General features: G+C 43.7%; 1 protein-coding gene across 1 annotated transcript in view; it reads right to left on the reverse strand.

Annotated features, from left to right (window-relative positions):
- The window catches only part of LOC308310606 (dedicator of cytokinesis protein 4-like), a gene marked incomplete at its 5' end in the record, with an annotated part of 197,731 nt that overhangs the window by 117,182 nt on the left and 66,535 nt on the right, over positions 1 to 14,014 (reverse strand). The window contains 2 exon segments of the mRNA XM_080756990.1: positions 2,459 to 2,584; positions 12,640 to 12,728. Of these exon segments, the coding sequence (XP_080613116.1) occupies positions 2,459 to 2,584; positions 12,640 to 12,728 (215 nt within the window).

Raw genomic sequence — 14,014 nt, forward strand, 5'->3', positions numbered from 1 at the left:
GCGGTCCGCCTGACAGGAAGCAGTGAGGAGTGAGCACAAACGTGGCTTCCTGCTATAAGAGAAGTCACATAACATAACGTCACTGTCACGTGGAAACCTCGTATGTCCACCTACTGTAGTCATGAGCTAATTGTCTCCACCAGGCCGAAGGCACGGGGAGAGAGTAGGGAGTTGGGAGAGAGTATGTTTTGCACTCCGCCCGTGTGTCCGTCCGTGTGTGTGTGTGTGTGTGTGTCCGTCAGTCTGTCAGATCTTCCAGAACGGAATAGACTATTGACTATTTGCGGAAATAGCAAAAATATGTCCATCTACAAGCTCACGTCGTGCCACATCCTGACGCATCAACAATTTTCCGCTTGCTTTTCTGGGACACCGTCGTGCGACGAAGCAGCAGGGCATTAATTCATGGTAAAAGATAAAAGAGTTGAAACACGGTTTCTGATATACTGGCTGCAATGCTTTGTGGGAGGAACGGGACTGCTTCCTAGTACAGCTGAGCCGATTCCCTATATATGGAGCGTGCGTGCGTCCTCATCATATCCATCTCTGGGGTCGAGGTTGATTTTTCTCTGCTTAACAACAGTTACCATGGCAACACTCAGGCTTTTAAAACGGGACACGCATACTGCGCCACGCACACACGCACGCGCACACACACACACGCACACAGCAAAAAGGAGGGAAATGGAGATGGGTGAGGATGGCACTGATAGATACAATAAAGCACAGAATGTGTCTGGGTTAAAGACAGATTACAGAGAGAAAGAGAGAGAGAGAGACTGTCTATCAGACCATCATACTGGGAGACAGGTTGGGATGTCGATATGTTGACGATTATTATTTTTGTAACGCGTATGCAGGCGCTTTTGGTGTGAAGTTATATGTGAGTGACGTTGTGACATTGCAACGTCAAGCCGTTGAGTGTTACTGCGAGTCTTCACTGTCTCAGACAGACGAGGTTGTTGCCAGCAGAGTAATATTGTTGGCAACTGTCGTGGCAGAAATAAGCTAACCAACCTCCAAAAACCAGGCAAGCAACTGTGGGGAAAAAAACAAATCCAAGTTTTGCTGGAAATAAGCGGACTTGGCAACCCAGCCAGAGCTATGCAAACTCTGTTCACTTCATGGGGCTTCAGTCCAATGGCGGCTCTTCTACATAGACTTCTATTGAATTTCACAAGTAGATGTTAAAAAATGCAAGACACAGTCCCCCTGATGTCGAGTATTACACTAATGAATGAATGAATGAATGAATGAATGAATGAATGAATGAATGAATGAATGAATAAATGAATGAATGAAATAATTCATGGATATAGGGACATTTCCCCTGTTCAAAAATGCAGGTTTGGTCGAGTCCACCGCCACAGGCTGGCATGATGAATCACGAATACACATAGATTTGACAAAGAAGTCATACACGTATAATAGCCTTACATTCAAGTGGGTGTTCATAATGTAACTGAGACAGCTAATGCTCTCACACACACACACACACACACACACACACACACACATCTCTTAAGGAGCGTAGCTGAGGGGCTGTTGTGATTCTGAGACAATGTACTCTTTGTCACTCCTTATCTGCCTTCAACAAGCGCCAGGATGTCACCTTTACGAAGCACACAGCCACACAGCACACGGACACACACACGCACACACACAGCTACCCCTGCAGGTCAGAGATTCAAATGTCACTCTGACAACGTACATAGTCAATAGGCGGCACGGGAGCTTTACTAAGCGTTGCCGAGGCAACCGGGGTAACAGAGGAGAGGATTGTGGAGGACTTTGCGTGAGCCTCTTGGGCTGGGAAGCAGACAGGGATGGAGGAACTAGCAGTTTTAGGGGTTTATGCGCTCTGAAAGGCGTGTATTGGCAGAGCTGAACTTAATACTGTACTAACAAGGCGTCTCTGCTATAGCTCAAGCCGAGGAGTCTCATTTCTGTCACACATAAAGAAATAATTCACCCAAAGAATAAACTTAAATCAGTTCATCTGCATTTTCCTTCCCATGTTCGGCCATAACACGCAAAATAACACCTCGATTCAAGAGTTTGTGTGATTGTAAAGTTAGTCACTCACGTGATGAATTCTGTCTCTGTTACAGTCCTGTGCCTTTGTCTAGAAAAGCTTGTAGATCTGATATTTTCAGCACAGGACAATGTACGACTAAATATAAATCTTTATACACTCTGGATAATAATGCTAATAGAACGTAGAAAGTCTCGCTGTGTAACTTCAATTCACCAAAGTCTACGGCAGCACTGTTGTCTGTTTGGAACTGTGATTCACAAAATGCATAAATAAACACATTTCCTGTACATTTCTGATGCCTGCGTAATTTTGTGCCGCTAGTGACTAGTAAAAATAGGGTCTAAGTTTGGAACGGTCATTGTGACAAATCAACTTTTAAAAAAGGTTACACAGTATGAAACGTGCCGTTCGTTGTCTTACCGGGCATGATGACGTCAGAGAAGCCCAGTTTCCTGGTGATGGACACGCCCCTGGTGAAGAGAACCATGTATTCTCTCCTCAGCTGCTCGATGTCCCCATGGAGAAGCTGGAGGGACACAGCCAGGCCTGGCGCACGCGCGCACACACACACACACACACACACACACACACACACACACACACACACACACACAATAAATCAATCAAAAGACGATTGCAACACTTCGACCTCAGTGGTCAAAAGAAACGTCAGTATTATGCTGCATTCGTGGCGATAATAATATTAGGTACCAGAGACTAATAATATATCATCGTATTGATCGTGTAGTTCGTTCATTAATATTGGCCCCTACAGTACAGACAGATGTGACTGATGACCATTTGACAGTTACAGTATTGACACCCTATATAGCTTTGAAGTTCTTGGAGGCTATTTTTAACCACATCTATACCTATACATTTCCTGCTATAGTCCACAGAGAGACTGTGGTCCATTCTGAGTAATAACGTCCGTGTCAGTGGTGGAACGTAACTAAGTACTATTTTTCAAATATCTAAGACAGATAATAATACTCTGAACGCCTAATTGCTCCTGATGTGCAGGTTGGTGCCTTGCATGGTTTCCTCTGGCAATGGTGTGTGTGTGTGTGTGTGTGTGTGTGTGTGTGTGAATGTGTGTGTGAATGGGTGAATGTAATGCACAATCTCTGTAAAACGCCTTGGATAAAGGCGCTGTATAAATGCAACATTTACTATTTATTTACCAGTGTTGATACTTTTACTGACGTACAAAGGCCCTCATTTATCAACGCGGTGTACTGACTGACACCTACATTTGGGTGTACGCACAAATCTAAATGGAGGGCCAAAATGCCAGTACGTTTTCCCTCTACTGGTCCCCGGTCTGCATGTATGTACAATACATCGTCACTGCGTTCATCTCAAATACTCTGCCGTCCTGTCTTGATCTCTCTGTGTCTGCAGTCATCATCACTATGCAAGCTGGCTGCTTGTGTGCATGTCCTATGGTGTGTTGATGGTCTACTTATAGTATACTTCAGAGAAGTATACTTCAGAGAAACAACTGGGGTTTAATGAAGTGATTCACTGAAATTGAAAAACGTAAGTTCAAAAGTACAGTACTGAAGTGATTTTATCCACACCAGATTCACTATAACCAGCATCACCTATTCCAGAGAGGACCTTCTATTCCCCTCTCATCAGGTGTCACAAACCTGGGGGGGGGGGGCGGAGAATGGAAACTAACTTTGAGGCCCACATCAAACATCTGTGTAGAACCTCCTTCATCCATGTCAGAAATATCGTCAAACTCTATCCCACACTGCTACAGTAGGATCCTGATGAGAGTGTGTAAACACAAACACATCACGTCCATTAAAGAAAGAAAAAGCAGGTGGGCTTCCTCTGGAAACTGCCCTTTGTTTAAGGCAGTGGGTGCTCAGCTTTGAAAATAACTTAACTAATAAACCATTTAGATGGAAAAAGCTATGCAATTTCTATGAAATTGCATCCGAGCCAGCCTTGCAAGCTTTTATTTTTCGGAGTGCCGCTTTTTCCATTTAGTTGGTTTATTAGTTACATCACATCCATTCTCTGTTCACTCCACTGGCTTCTCGTCTCTTCCCGGATAGAATAGAGGAACTGTTCCCGTTAGTCAGTGCATCCACGGAAACAAAAAAACTACCGGTACTCGCATGCACAAACCTGGACTCACAACCTCCGCTCTGCAAACACTAAACTCGGCGACCGAGCCTCATGCTTGGCCGCGCCCCGACTGTGGAAAGCTCTCCCTGACAACCTGAGAGCACTGCAGTCTGTTGATGCTTCTGAGAGAGGGCTAAAGACCTATCCTTTTTAACAAGGTATTTCTCACAGACACATGCAGCTTATGGCCTCGTACAGTCTTGCACGGCCCAGCACTCAAAATATCTCCCGTTTTCCAAAGCACAAAATAGTAGGCCTAACCCCTCTCAAATCCACAGCTACAGTAAGCATAGCAGATTACGGTTATTGACACTCCTTTGTAAGTACATAGTTGGAGATTGTTACTTCTTGCCTAACAATGTAGTGCAAAGTGGCCAATTTTGTCCTGCATAGTGTAGACGAATGCAAATCATCTGCACAGGCAGTATTCCAGCTATCCATATGAACTCTTACAGATCTGTAAAAATGGAACGAAAGGGATGTTGTTAATACAACTGTTCTTGAACAAATGTAAAGAAATCATGCAAAAGCATCCATATACAAATTAAAACAGAAATCACAGGAAATGTCATGTTTTGAAGTCCTGCGGGAGAGCAAATACTGTCCTCACTTCAGTCTCACAGGGGGCGGGTTCTGTCGCTCCGGTTCGGTCTCTATCCTTTTATTACTTCATGGTTCGGCCCCGCCCCAGGCCTCTCAGGGACTGGGATAAAAAAATTGCACTCTTTTCGACCTGCAAAGCATACTTTGGCCCGTGTCCTTGTATATGGGAACAATGCAACGGCACAAGCAGACGGTGCAGTGCCCGGTGCTGCTATGTGAAAACGCAGCATCCCAATTTGCACGCTCTCAGATTATAAATGGAATACATGAAAGTTAAGGAACATAAAAAAACTGAGCAGAGCAGGGGGTTATTAAGGTAGCTCTGATGTTTAACAGGCCCTAGAGAATGTGTGTCTGCCTGTGCTTTAGTGGCTGACTGGCTGTACTTAATATACTTTAATTACTCAATAAAGTAAGGCCCCCCCATCATAATGAAGTACAGTAAGTGATGAACAACAGGGGTCTGCTGAAGGCGCAGCTTGGCTCCGCTAGTAACTGGGAACACATCGACAAGAAAAGGACCTGTTTATGAGAGATTGGAGTTATTCAAGGGAGAAGTACTGTATAGGCCATCTGTACATCAGGCATACAGGTTGGTCGAGCACGTCTCTGCTCAGTGCTCAAGCTCAAGCGGATAGCCTTAATTATGCTACAGGGTGAGTGTATGTAAATGGCGTTTACATGAAACAAAAAATGAAAATAATCGAATAATTGAAACAAAAATAATACAACAAATTAATGCAACTAAATAATAATAGGCCTATAATTACATTAAAAAATTAAATATATTTCAACTGGCACTGAGCTGAGCAGCTATATGTGCACATGCACATGTGATATTATATAAAAAAAAAGGATTGTCCTCAACACAGGGTTCTCCAACAAAGTCAGAGAAACGTTACTTTCCGTTCATGTGCTGGATTTCTCATTGCACAAGAAACAAAGAAAAATAAACGTGTACACTACGCCCCCTGAAAGCAGCACACGGGGAAGACATGCATGTTATTGAATCTCCATTTCCGGTCAGCAGGCATGGGCAGCGACCTATAGATTATTATGCGTTGACTAATAGGACCTACGGCGGCGACCAATTGTGTGAGTCTCGAGAGACTAACTTACTGCACGTATATTAAGTGCAGCCACTGAGGGTCCCCCGCGGGCTGTATAAACACATGGGCCTGTGACAGAGCGTTTAGTGTGGTTCACCACCTCGACCGACGCACTGGAGCGCAACCACGTTACGTCAACCTAGACTCTTTCTCCCTCCTGGCTCCCAAGCTATGACCTCCTCCTCCGACTGCAGACTCACTTCACATGAATGTAGTGGAGAAGAAAAATGACAACGTCTGCCTCTGAGACGCAGTGGACTCGAAGTGAAAGTACTGGAAATAGTACATACCGGTAGTACGTACCTGTAAGTACAACTACAAACGCCTCAAAATTGTACTTACGTACCTCGGTACAGTGGTTCTCAAACATTTTCATGTCAACGACCGCCACATGTATATCGATCTAGAGTCTAGAGCTTAGTATAGCTTAGTATAGACGATGGGTCTAGATTCTAGACCCATCGTCTATACTAAGCTGTACTGCAGGGGTCTTTTTTTCATTTTTTTTTCAGGCCAAGGGCCCCTTACTTGAGATAATGATGTATCCCCATTACATTGTTGCAGATTAAACCTTTTCATAGATTTAATAAACAACATTGCTTGTGTAAAATGAATGTCATTTTTTGAGGGGTGCTATAGCCCCTCCTATATCCAGCTTTAACGTTGTCCAACAAAAACATTAAATTCCAATACCGGAAATGAATGCGATCATTAATTTACAAATGCAGATATGTAGGGTATGTAATTCGTAACTAATGGTTTTTAGTAGTGGACGCAAAAAATGACCATGTAAGGCACCGAAATTGAGGACGGAGGGGCCGTTGTGATTGGTTGTGAAAGGTGTGCCATTCTGCGCTGTGATTGGCTGAGCATCGCATAACACCGCCGGGGACACCCGTTATACATAAGTGACAAATATCCCGTGCTCAAAATTGTGCAACGAAATTGGCGACAAAATCTAAGCTTAAGATTAAGGTATCCATTAACCTACTCAAGTAGGTTTTACTCCGAGTGGTAAGAGAGTGGTTACACCAGCGTTGACTCCCATTGTAACAATGAAATGCTCATTTAATCTCAATGGGATAGTTCCAATGTTTGGAACTATAGCCCACATAGGCACCCGCTTTGTGGCGAGATCAAAGCGTGTCGCCACTCTCTCTTACTATTCCACTCGGGTTTTACTGACAGTGGAAAGACCAACCAAATTCGCCGCATTTGGCAAAAGAAAGGGGAAAAAAAGGGAATACGCTCATATCCCCAAACGGGTATGGATCCCCAAACGAGTATGGACTATAGTCAAAATAATTGAAAGAAGACTTTAAACTAGCAACTGAAAACGACACCTTCTAGGCCATTAATAAGAACTGCAGTGCAATGAGCTCGCTGTCTCTGTTACCAAACATCCATTGTTGATCTCTCCCTGGCTAATGGGCTGTTAATGAGGGCCTTTTGGCACACAGCCAGGTCTGCTCAGGAGAACGACACAGCGAGACCACTGCATGTGCACACACGCGCACACACTACACACACACACACACACACACACACACACTACAACAATGCCACGTCTTGAATTCAGCCGCACGCACGCACACGCGCACGCACTCTCGCACACACACACACACACACACACACACACACGATTCACACATCTGTGCACACCAAACCAGGACATGAAATGAATAGGCATGCATGCACATGGCCACACCTCTCTAAATATGCACAGACCTAGACACATTGCTCTAGTTCACTCCACCGCACTCCACTACGCCGTTTTAATTGTTCTCCCGACAGTACGTTATATTGTAAATTCAATTGGGATGTGCATATATTTTCTTCCGACAGTACAGATAATAAATCGAAAGCCTCTAATTATGGTGCATGCTATTCCATAACTCCTACATGGGGGGGGGGAGTTACAGTCACAGACTGTAAGGCTACAGAGGAACACTATGAACCAGTACTGTATGGACAAGGATAACCCACTGTATGAAACATACTTTAATGTTTTCCCTGTTCTAAAACGCTTATACAAGCACACAGTGTCCATCACTTGGCTCTTGGCCCTTTACGATGCTATGATGCTTTATGATGCTATGATGCTTCACACTGTACTGTACTGGGTTGGCTACTCTTTTATTTTCTCATCCTTTTTATCAATTGCACAGATGTGCTCATGCCATGTTGTCCTATATATGTTGTCGCATGTCTGTTGCTTCTGCACTGTTTTTATGTTTCAAACCTCTATGAACTGCTGCAAATCAAATTTGCCCTCCGGGGACATTGATAATGAACGTGGCACTGGCTGGGAAATTAAACGACAGGCAGTAAAACAACTGTTTAACAACCCACTAAAACCGGGAAACCGTCCGTGTCATTTTAGATTTTATACATAAAAATACATAAATGCCTTCTGATTCAGTAGTTCTTTCAAGATGTTTCTTTGTGCCACGCTGCAAGCTTGGCCAACGCTAAAATAAAATAAATCACACCCGTGTGAACTGAGTGGTGCAACTCCGTGTGGCGGTTCCCGGTGGGTCCCCAGAACTTCCAGACCCACAGGTATAGGGACATTGCTGTTCCTTGGAGTGGTTGCACCACTCAAACTCAAACGACAGATTATTTTTCCGGTTTTAAAGGTTTCAAATCCTGCATGTTCATTTAACTTGGCCCTACAGTATCTTACACCCGGTGCGAGGTACAGCACAATTGCTATAGTTCACATGACACGTCACAACCAACGCAACGTTTTCAGTTTCACGGCCAGAACCAATGCTTGCAACAGTCAGTGCAATGATATGTGGTCAGGTGCTTTGCTGGCAGTAGATTAACCTATAATAGTAATCTTTATTGTCCCGATGGATATTCGTCTTCACAGTCTGTTCAACACACACATCAAAAACAACACAGAGCACCCAAACACCAAGACAATACAAAACACATGAGGTCCCATGCAACAGTATGCAGACCCAGCCTATCGGCGGGACAGTTTGTTTAATGCCGCGATGGCTGAGGGACCACAACTCCTCCATGGCAAGGTTCTGTATCTTTGTCCAGATGGCATGAGGTTAAAGAAGCGACACAGGGGATGATCAGTGTCATTTGATATCGAAAGTGCTAGCCGTGTGATGGTCTAATATTGTTCATATCGGAAAGTGTGGGTGTAGGAAGTCCGATGATAAAGTGTGTTCGCAACGCATGCACCCTGCTTGCGAGGAAAATCCATGGCAGAATACAATGCTACGAAACTCAGCAGCAGCAACAACAACAACAACAAAAACAACAACACAAAAATAATCCAAAATCTGCGCCAGGTTATATAATGATGCATCAATACCAGCCAACTGGCCATGCTGGGAGGCACCAAACACGCATATCGTATTCATGCTAGGAAACAGCGGAACCATTTATCAAGCAATTGATTTCCCATTAGTCCTGCTAATAAGAATATGACTAATAAGAAATAAGAGCACAGTTGAAAAGTATAGGAGAGAGGGAGAGAGAAACGGAGAGAAAAAGATCATAGAGTTAAAATGACTGTTAGAAAATATGTTCAAATGCCGCTTGTCATGTATGTATGAATGTTTGTATGATCAATACAGCATACAAACTATACCTACTGTATATTTACATACGCTTAAAGCATTGAACTAATTCATATGAGTAAAAACACCCAGTTATACTTTTACAACAGCAAACATTAGATGCCACATTGCTGGAGAGCAAAACTCTCTGCTGGACATGCATATTGTGAAGACGTGAGTATTTCACGGTCACGTACAGACCAACGTTTGTCTGACTTTGTTTGGGACTGCAGCTTAACGTTTTGCAACTTAACTTGAGTGCTGCAGCTGCCAGCCTTTTGAGCATGACAGATACACTCAGCTCAAATACCAACTTACTGTAGCAGGCTTGGAGACTGCAACGTGGGAGTATACACGGCCACTGTACAAAAAGAAACTCCTGGCGCTCTGCAGAAAACGACGCTGGCTTACGTGAAGCTCGGCAACATCAAACAGACAGCTGCAATGCACAAATGTGCTCGTCGAAAAGGGTGACAAATCCACCCAGACCTCTACTGCAGCCTCATCAAGCCAGGAGTTCCAGTGCACCAGTTGCCAGAAAAGGATCAAGGATCAGCTTATACAATTATTGGCCATCAATGTGCCTCAAAGCATAGCAAAAGGAAACTCTAAATGAATAACCAGCCATCAGTGTGAGTGTGAGTGTGAGTGTGAGTGTGTGTGTGTGTGTGTGTGTGTGTGTGTGTGTGTGTGTGTGTGTGTGTGTGTGTGTGTGTGTGTGCGCGCGCACGCAAACGTGCGTGCACTTGCATGTGTGTGGGAGAGAGTGTTAAAGCCAAATTACAAGTACAAGTTCTAGGGGGAAGAAAAAAGAAAAAAGCGACTCTCCAGTATCCACTCAATAAGACACACTTGAGCTGCTCTGCCGTACACAATGGCGTCCCTACATTGGGCATGTGCACATTTTGAAAATAGCAGTTCTATAAGCTCATAAGACGTGTCGTCAAAACATGTTAGCAGTGGTTAAAACAGCAAATTGAGCTGAAAAATATCATATCTGTTGGGACAGGGACCAAAATTCCACAACATATAGGGAACCTAGAATCTGTGGATGTTCTGTGACTTTCACAGCTAGCATGAGTCACACTATCCGCACATTTGATCTATAAGCGTTATCTGTGCAGAGTAAGCGAGTGCATTATCTGATATAATACAGACACTTTAGCGCTTTCAATGTCCATGTGGAAAATGGATCGCCATTTCATGGGAATTTCAATTGAGATAAGAGAACGCATGACTTATAGGATCCCCTGCTCTGTCCCCCTTGCCTTATTTTAAATTTTGCTGAAATGCTGAATCCACTTTCTCTCCTGCATTTACAAGCTCATCTATCCAATTCTAAAGCATGTTACGTCTCTATTCAAAGGTGAGTCTCTCTCTCTCTCTCTCTTTCTGTCTCTGTCTCTCTATCTCTCTCTGGAGAATTCAGGCTTACATGCTGCAGTCTTTTATTGTCGTTCTCATTAACTTGCAAGGCGTTAAGCCCTGGCGCCTACTCTAAATGGCTTTGTGTCAGCTGATGTAATTACAGACACATCCCTCCGCTCTCTTCCAAGATTATTTGGGATTGTGTAATATCTCTACAAACTGTGTGTCTTCTCCTTCAAGTAATTATGGATCTTCTGAGTTCAGTGCTGACTGCTGACGCAGGAGATCGCACTTGAAGATTCCAACAAGTCTTTGTTTGTCTTTGCAAGTGCGTGCGTGCGTGCGCGCGCGTGCGTGCGTGTGTGCGTGCGTTGATATGTGCCTCATCCAATTACCACCGCATCCTGTGTAACGAGCCGCATGGATTATAGAAACAGCAGAAGATTTAAATCTGAAGTGGTTGAATCTGCTAATACACCATAAATTAGTCACTTCTGTGAGTAAAACAACAGCCTTCAGCAAAGTTCGTAAGCGACAACTTTTTTCAAAAACAAATGTATGCAAATTGACTCAGCTGCAAACGTTGCTGTGCTCTGCTGTTACTGGCAACAGGAAAGACCAGCGTAATGTTGCTCTAAATATTCCACAAATAAGCTGCAAGTTTGCATTCACACACTGATGCCGGAGGAAACCATGCAAGGCACCAACCTGCACATTGGGAGAAATTAGGGGTTCAGAGTCTTGCTCAAGGACACTTCGATACTAGCTCTGGGGGAGCCCGGGTTTGAACTGGTTCCCATTCAAGCCACTCTACCCCTGAGCCACTGCCGCCGCACTGTGTAAATGTGTGTACAAGTTGAAATCAAGTGTAACCAACGCATATGATGTAAAATAAGCATGCAATTAACAAAGTATACTCCCTCCTCACTCTCTGCAGAGAGTTGACAAACTATTTTGTTTTTGACTAGCTCCATAACCACTTTGTCGTACAAGGAAGAGCAGAAATAGCTAAAAGCTCTGCATCGCTTTCACTCATGACCTTGTACACAGTCTATTTTTGTTATTTGCAAAATACATTGGACCTGAACAATAATGGTTTTGGACATGCATCGATATGCAGGCGCTGCCCTCCCATCTTCTTTTCCTGTGGAGACAGCCTTGTGCCGAGATTGATCCCATTACACCGAATAGGAGCTTCAGTCCAGCACTGTGACATAAATTGGCCCGGAAACTTGTCAGCATGACGTTGTGCTGACAAGCTAAGTGACTAGCTAAGCTAAGAGTCGCGCCGAATCTGGGGTTTGCATGGCTGAACACAATGGAATTCTATAAACAGACAGACAGAGACCGACGGGAGGCATTACATAGGTACAGAAAACACTATGACTACTACTTTAGTCTTATCGTAATTATGCATTTAACTTGCTGAACGAGTTTAGCGAGGTGCGAAAACTGAGAATTGGCTGTGTGGGCTTGCGTGCATTTTCAAACTATACCAGGGCGGGCCCTATATGGATAGCCCCGAGCGTCAGCTCACCCCTGTCGCTGGGGAAAGAGTCCCTTGGTCCCAAGACCGGGTCAAGTCCAAGTCCAAATGAAGGGCGAGACCAAGACGAGACAGAGTGAATGAAACTGTGGACTTCGAGACCGGACTCGAGATGAGACAAGGACTCGAGTACTACAACACTACTCCTGCTGACAGATCGACCCTCGTCCAGACAGGCTCGAGCCACAACGTAAAGAATGTGAAAGTCCAAAAAATGCAGGTGAACAAACAGGGAGAGAGTCTTACCGCTGTTGGAGCCGGACAGGTTGTATCTAGAGTTGACCTTCCTGATGATGTTCTCATGGATCTGGTACCACTCCGTCTCCGTGTTACACCTGACACACAGTTGTCCACGCGTCAGCATTTATTTTTGGACACAACTTGTGTTTCTCCATTTACTTCCATATCGCAAGTAAGGCACTCAAATAATAGGATACAATAAAAAATATATTTTTTTTTAAATCTTGGGGGAAAAAAAACATTGTGGTACTGAAATGTAAAGTATGGGCCTACTACGTTAGTTCCATTCCTTCAACCTGGAATACATTCTCTTGATTGATCATTCAAATAAATCCAGAGCGTGCAATGATTATAATAACCATTTAGACCCGAGGACGATTCTACAAAATGTCTTTTCCGAAAAACCCATGTTTCTATGTCAGTCGTTCTCAAACATTTTCATGTCAAGGACACTCAAAATGATCTGTAATTGGCCGCCGACCCCTATCTGAAAATATGTTGTTCCAGGCAGGGACCCCCCCATAGAAGCAAAGATTTGAGTTAAAAACGTTCGCTCTGAAAGAATATATATTCAAACATTTGCGCCACATTTTCACAATTATTCAGAACGGAAATTATTACCTTTTATCCTGCCAAATCTCATAATAATAATAATAATAATAACTAAAATACATAGTTTCTAGACACTCAAAGATGCTTTGAGTGTGAACTAAACAAATTACGCTATAAAAGAAACAAACAAACACACAAATAAATAAAGGCTATTATAACTAATGTTTCTGGGTATATTTGTCCATCTGGGACAGCCCCAGATGTAATTTAGGTCAGGCCACTGTGTTGACGGCATCCCTCTGTGTCCCCGCAGGATAGCAGACCAGAGTGCTCTCCCTGCTGTTTGGAGAAGTAGCTACTACGCTGACCTACTGGAGTAGAATTTTAAACCATTCTGACCTGAGATCAGATTCTAAAAATGTCTTCTACATCCTGACAGTTTTCCATTCTGACCTGAGATCAGATTCTAAAAATTGTCTTCTATGTCAGTCGCTCTTCGATTTTTCAAAAATAGCAGACCTACAAGCTCGTAGCGCGCCACTCAGTGGCGCGCTACGAGCTTGTAGATCTGCTATTTTTAAATAGATAAAGCATAACATGGTGCCAACACCAAAACGGGTTCCCGTTCAGAATGGGTTAAAAACTAACAAAAAAAGTGCAGGCTTGAAAAATGGTGTTACTCTAATCTAGCGAAGGAATAGTATAGCTTTCGGGCTTGGCACGGTTCCATGCAGCGTGCTGCCCTTGATTATGGTGAGTGTGATTTATACTCAATGTTTTTCCGTCGGGAGGAGTTGACACAGTTACACAGTGTTTGCAGCATTTTCAC

Source organism: Protomyctophum bolini (genome assembly GCF_963924005.1).
Source record: "Protomyctophum bolini genome assembly, chromosome: 23".
Lineage (NCBI taxonomy): Eukaryota > Metazoa > Chordata > Actinopteri > Myctophiformes > Myctophidae > Protomyctophum > Protomyctophum bolini.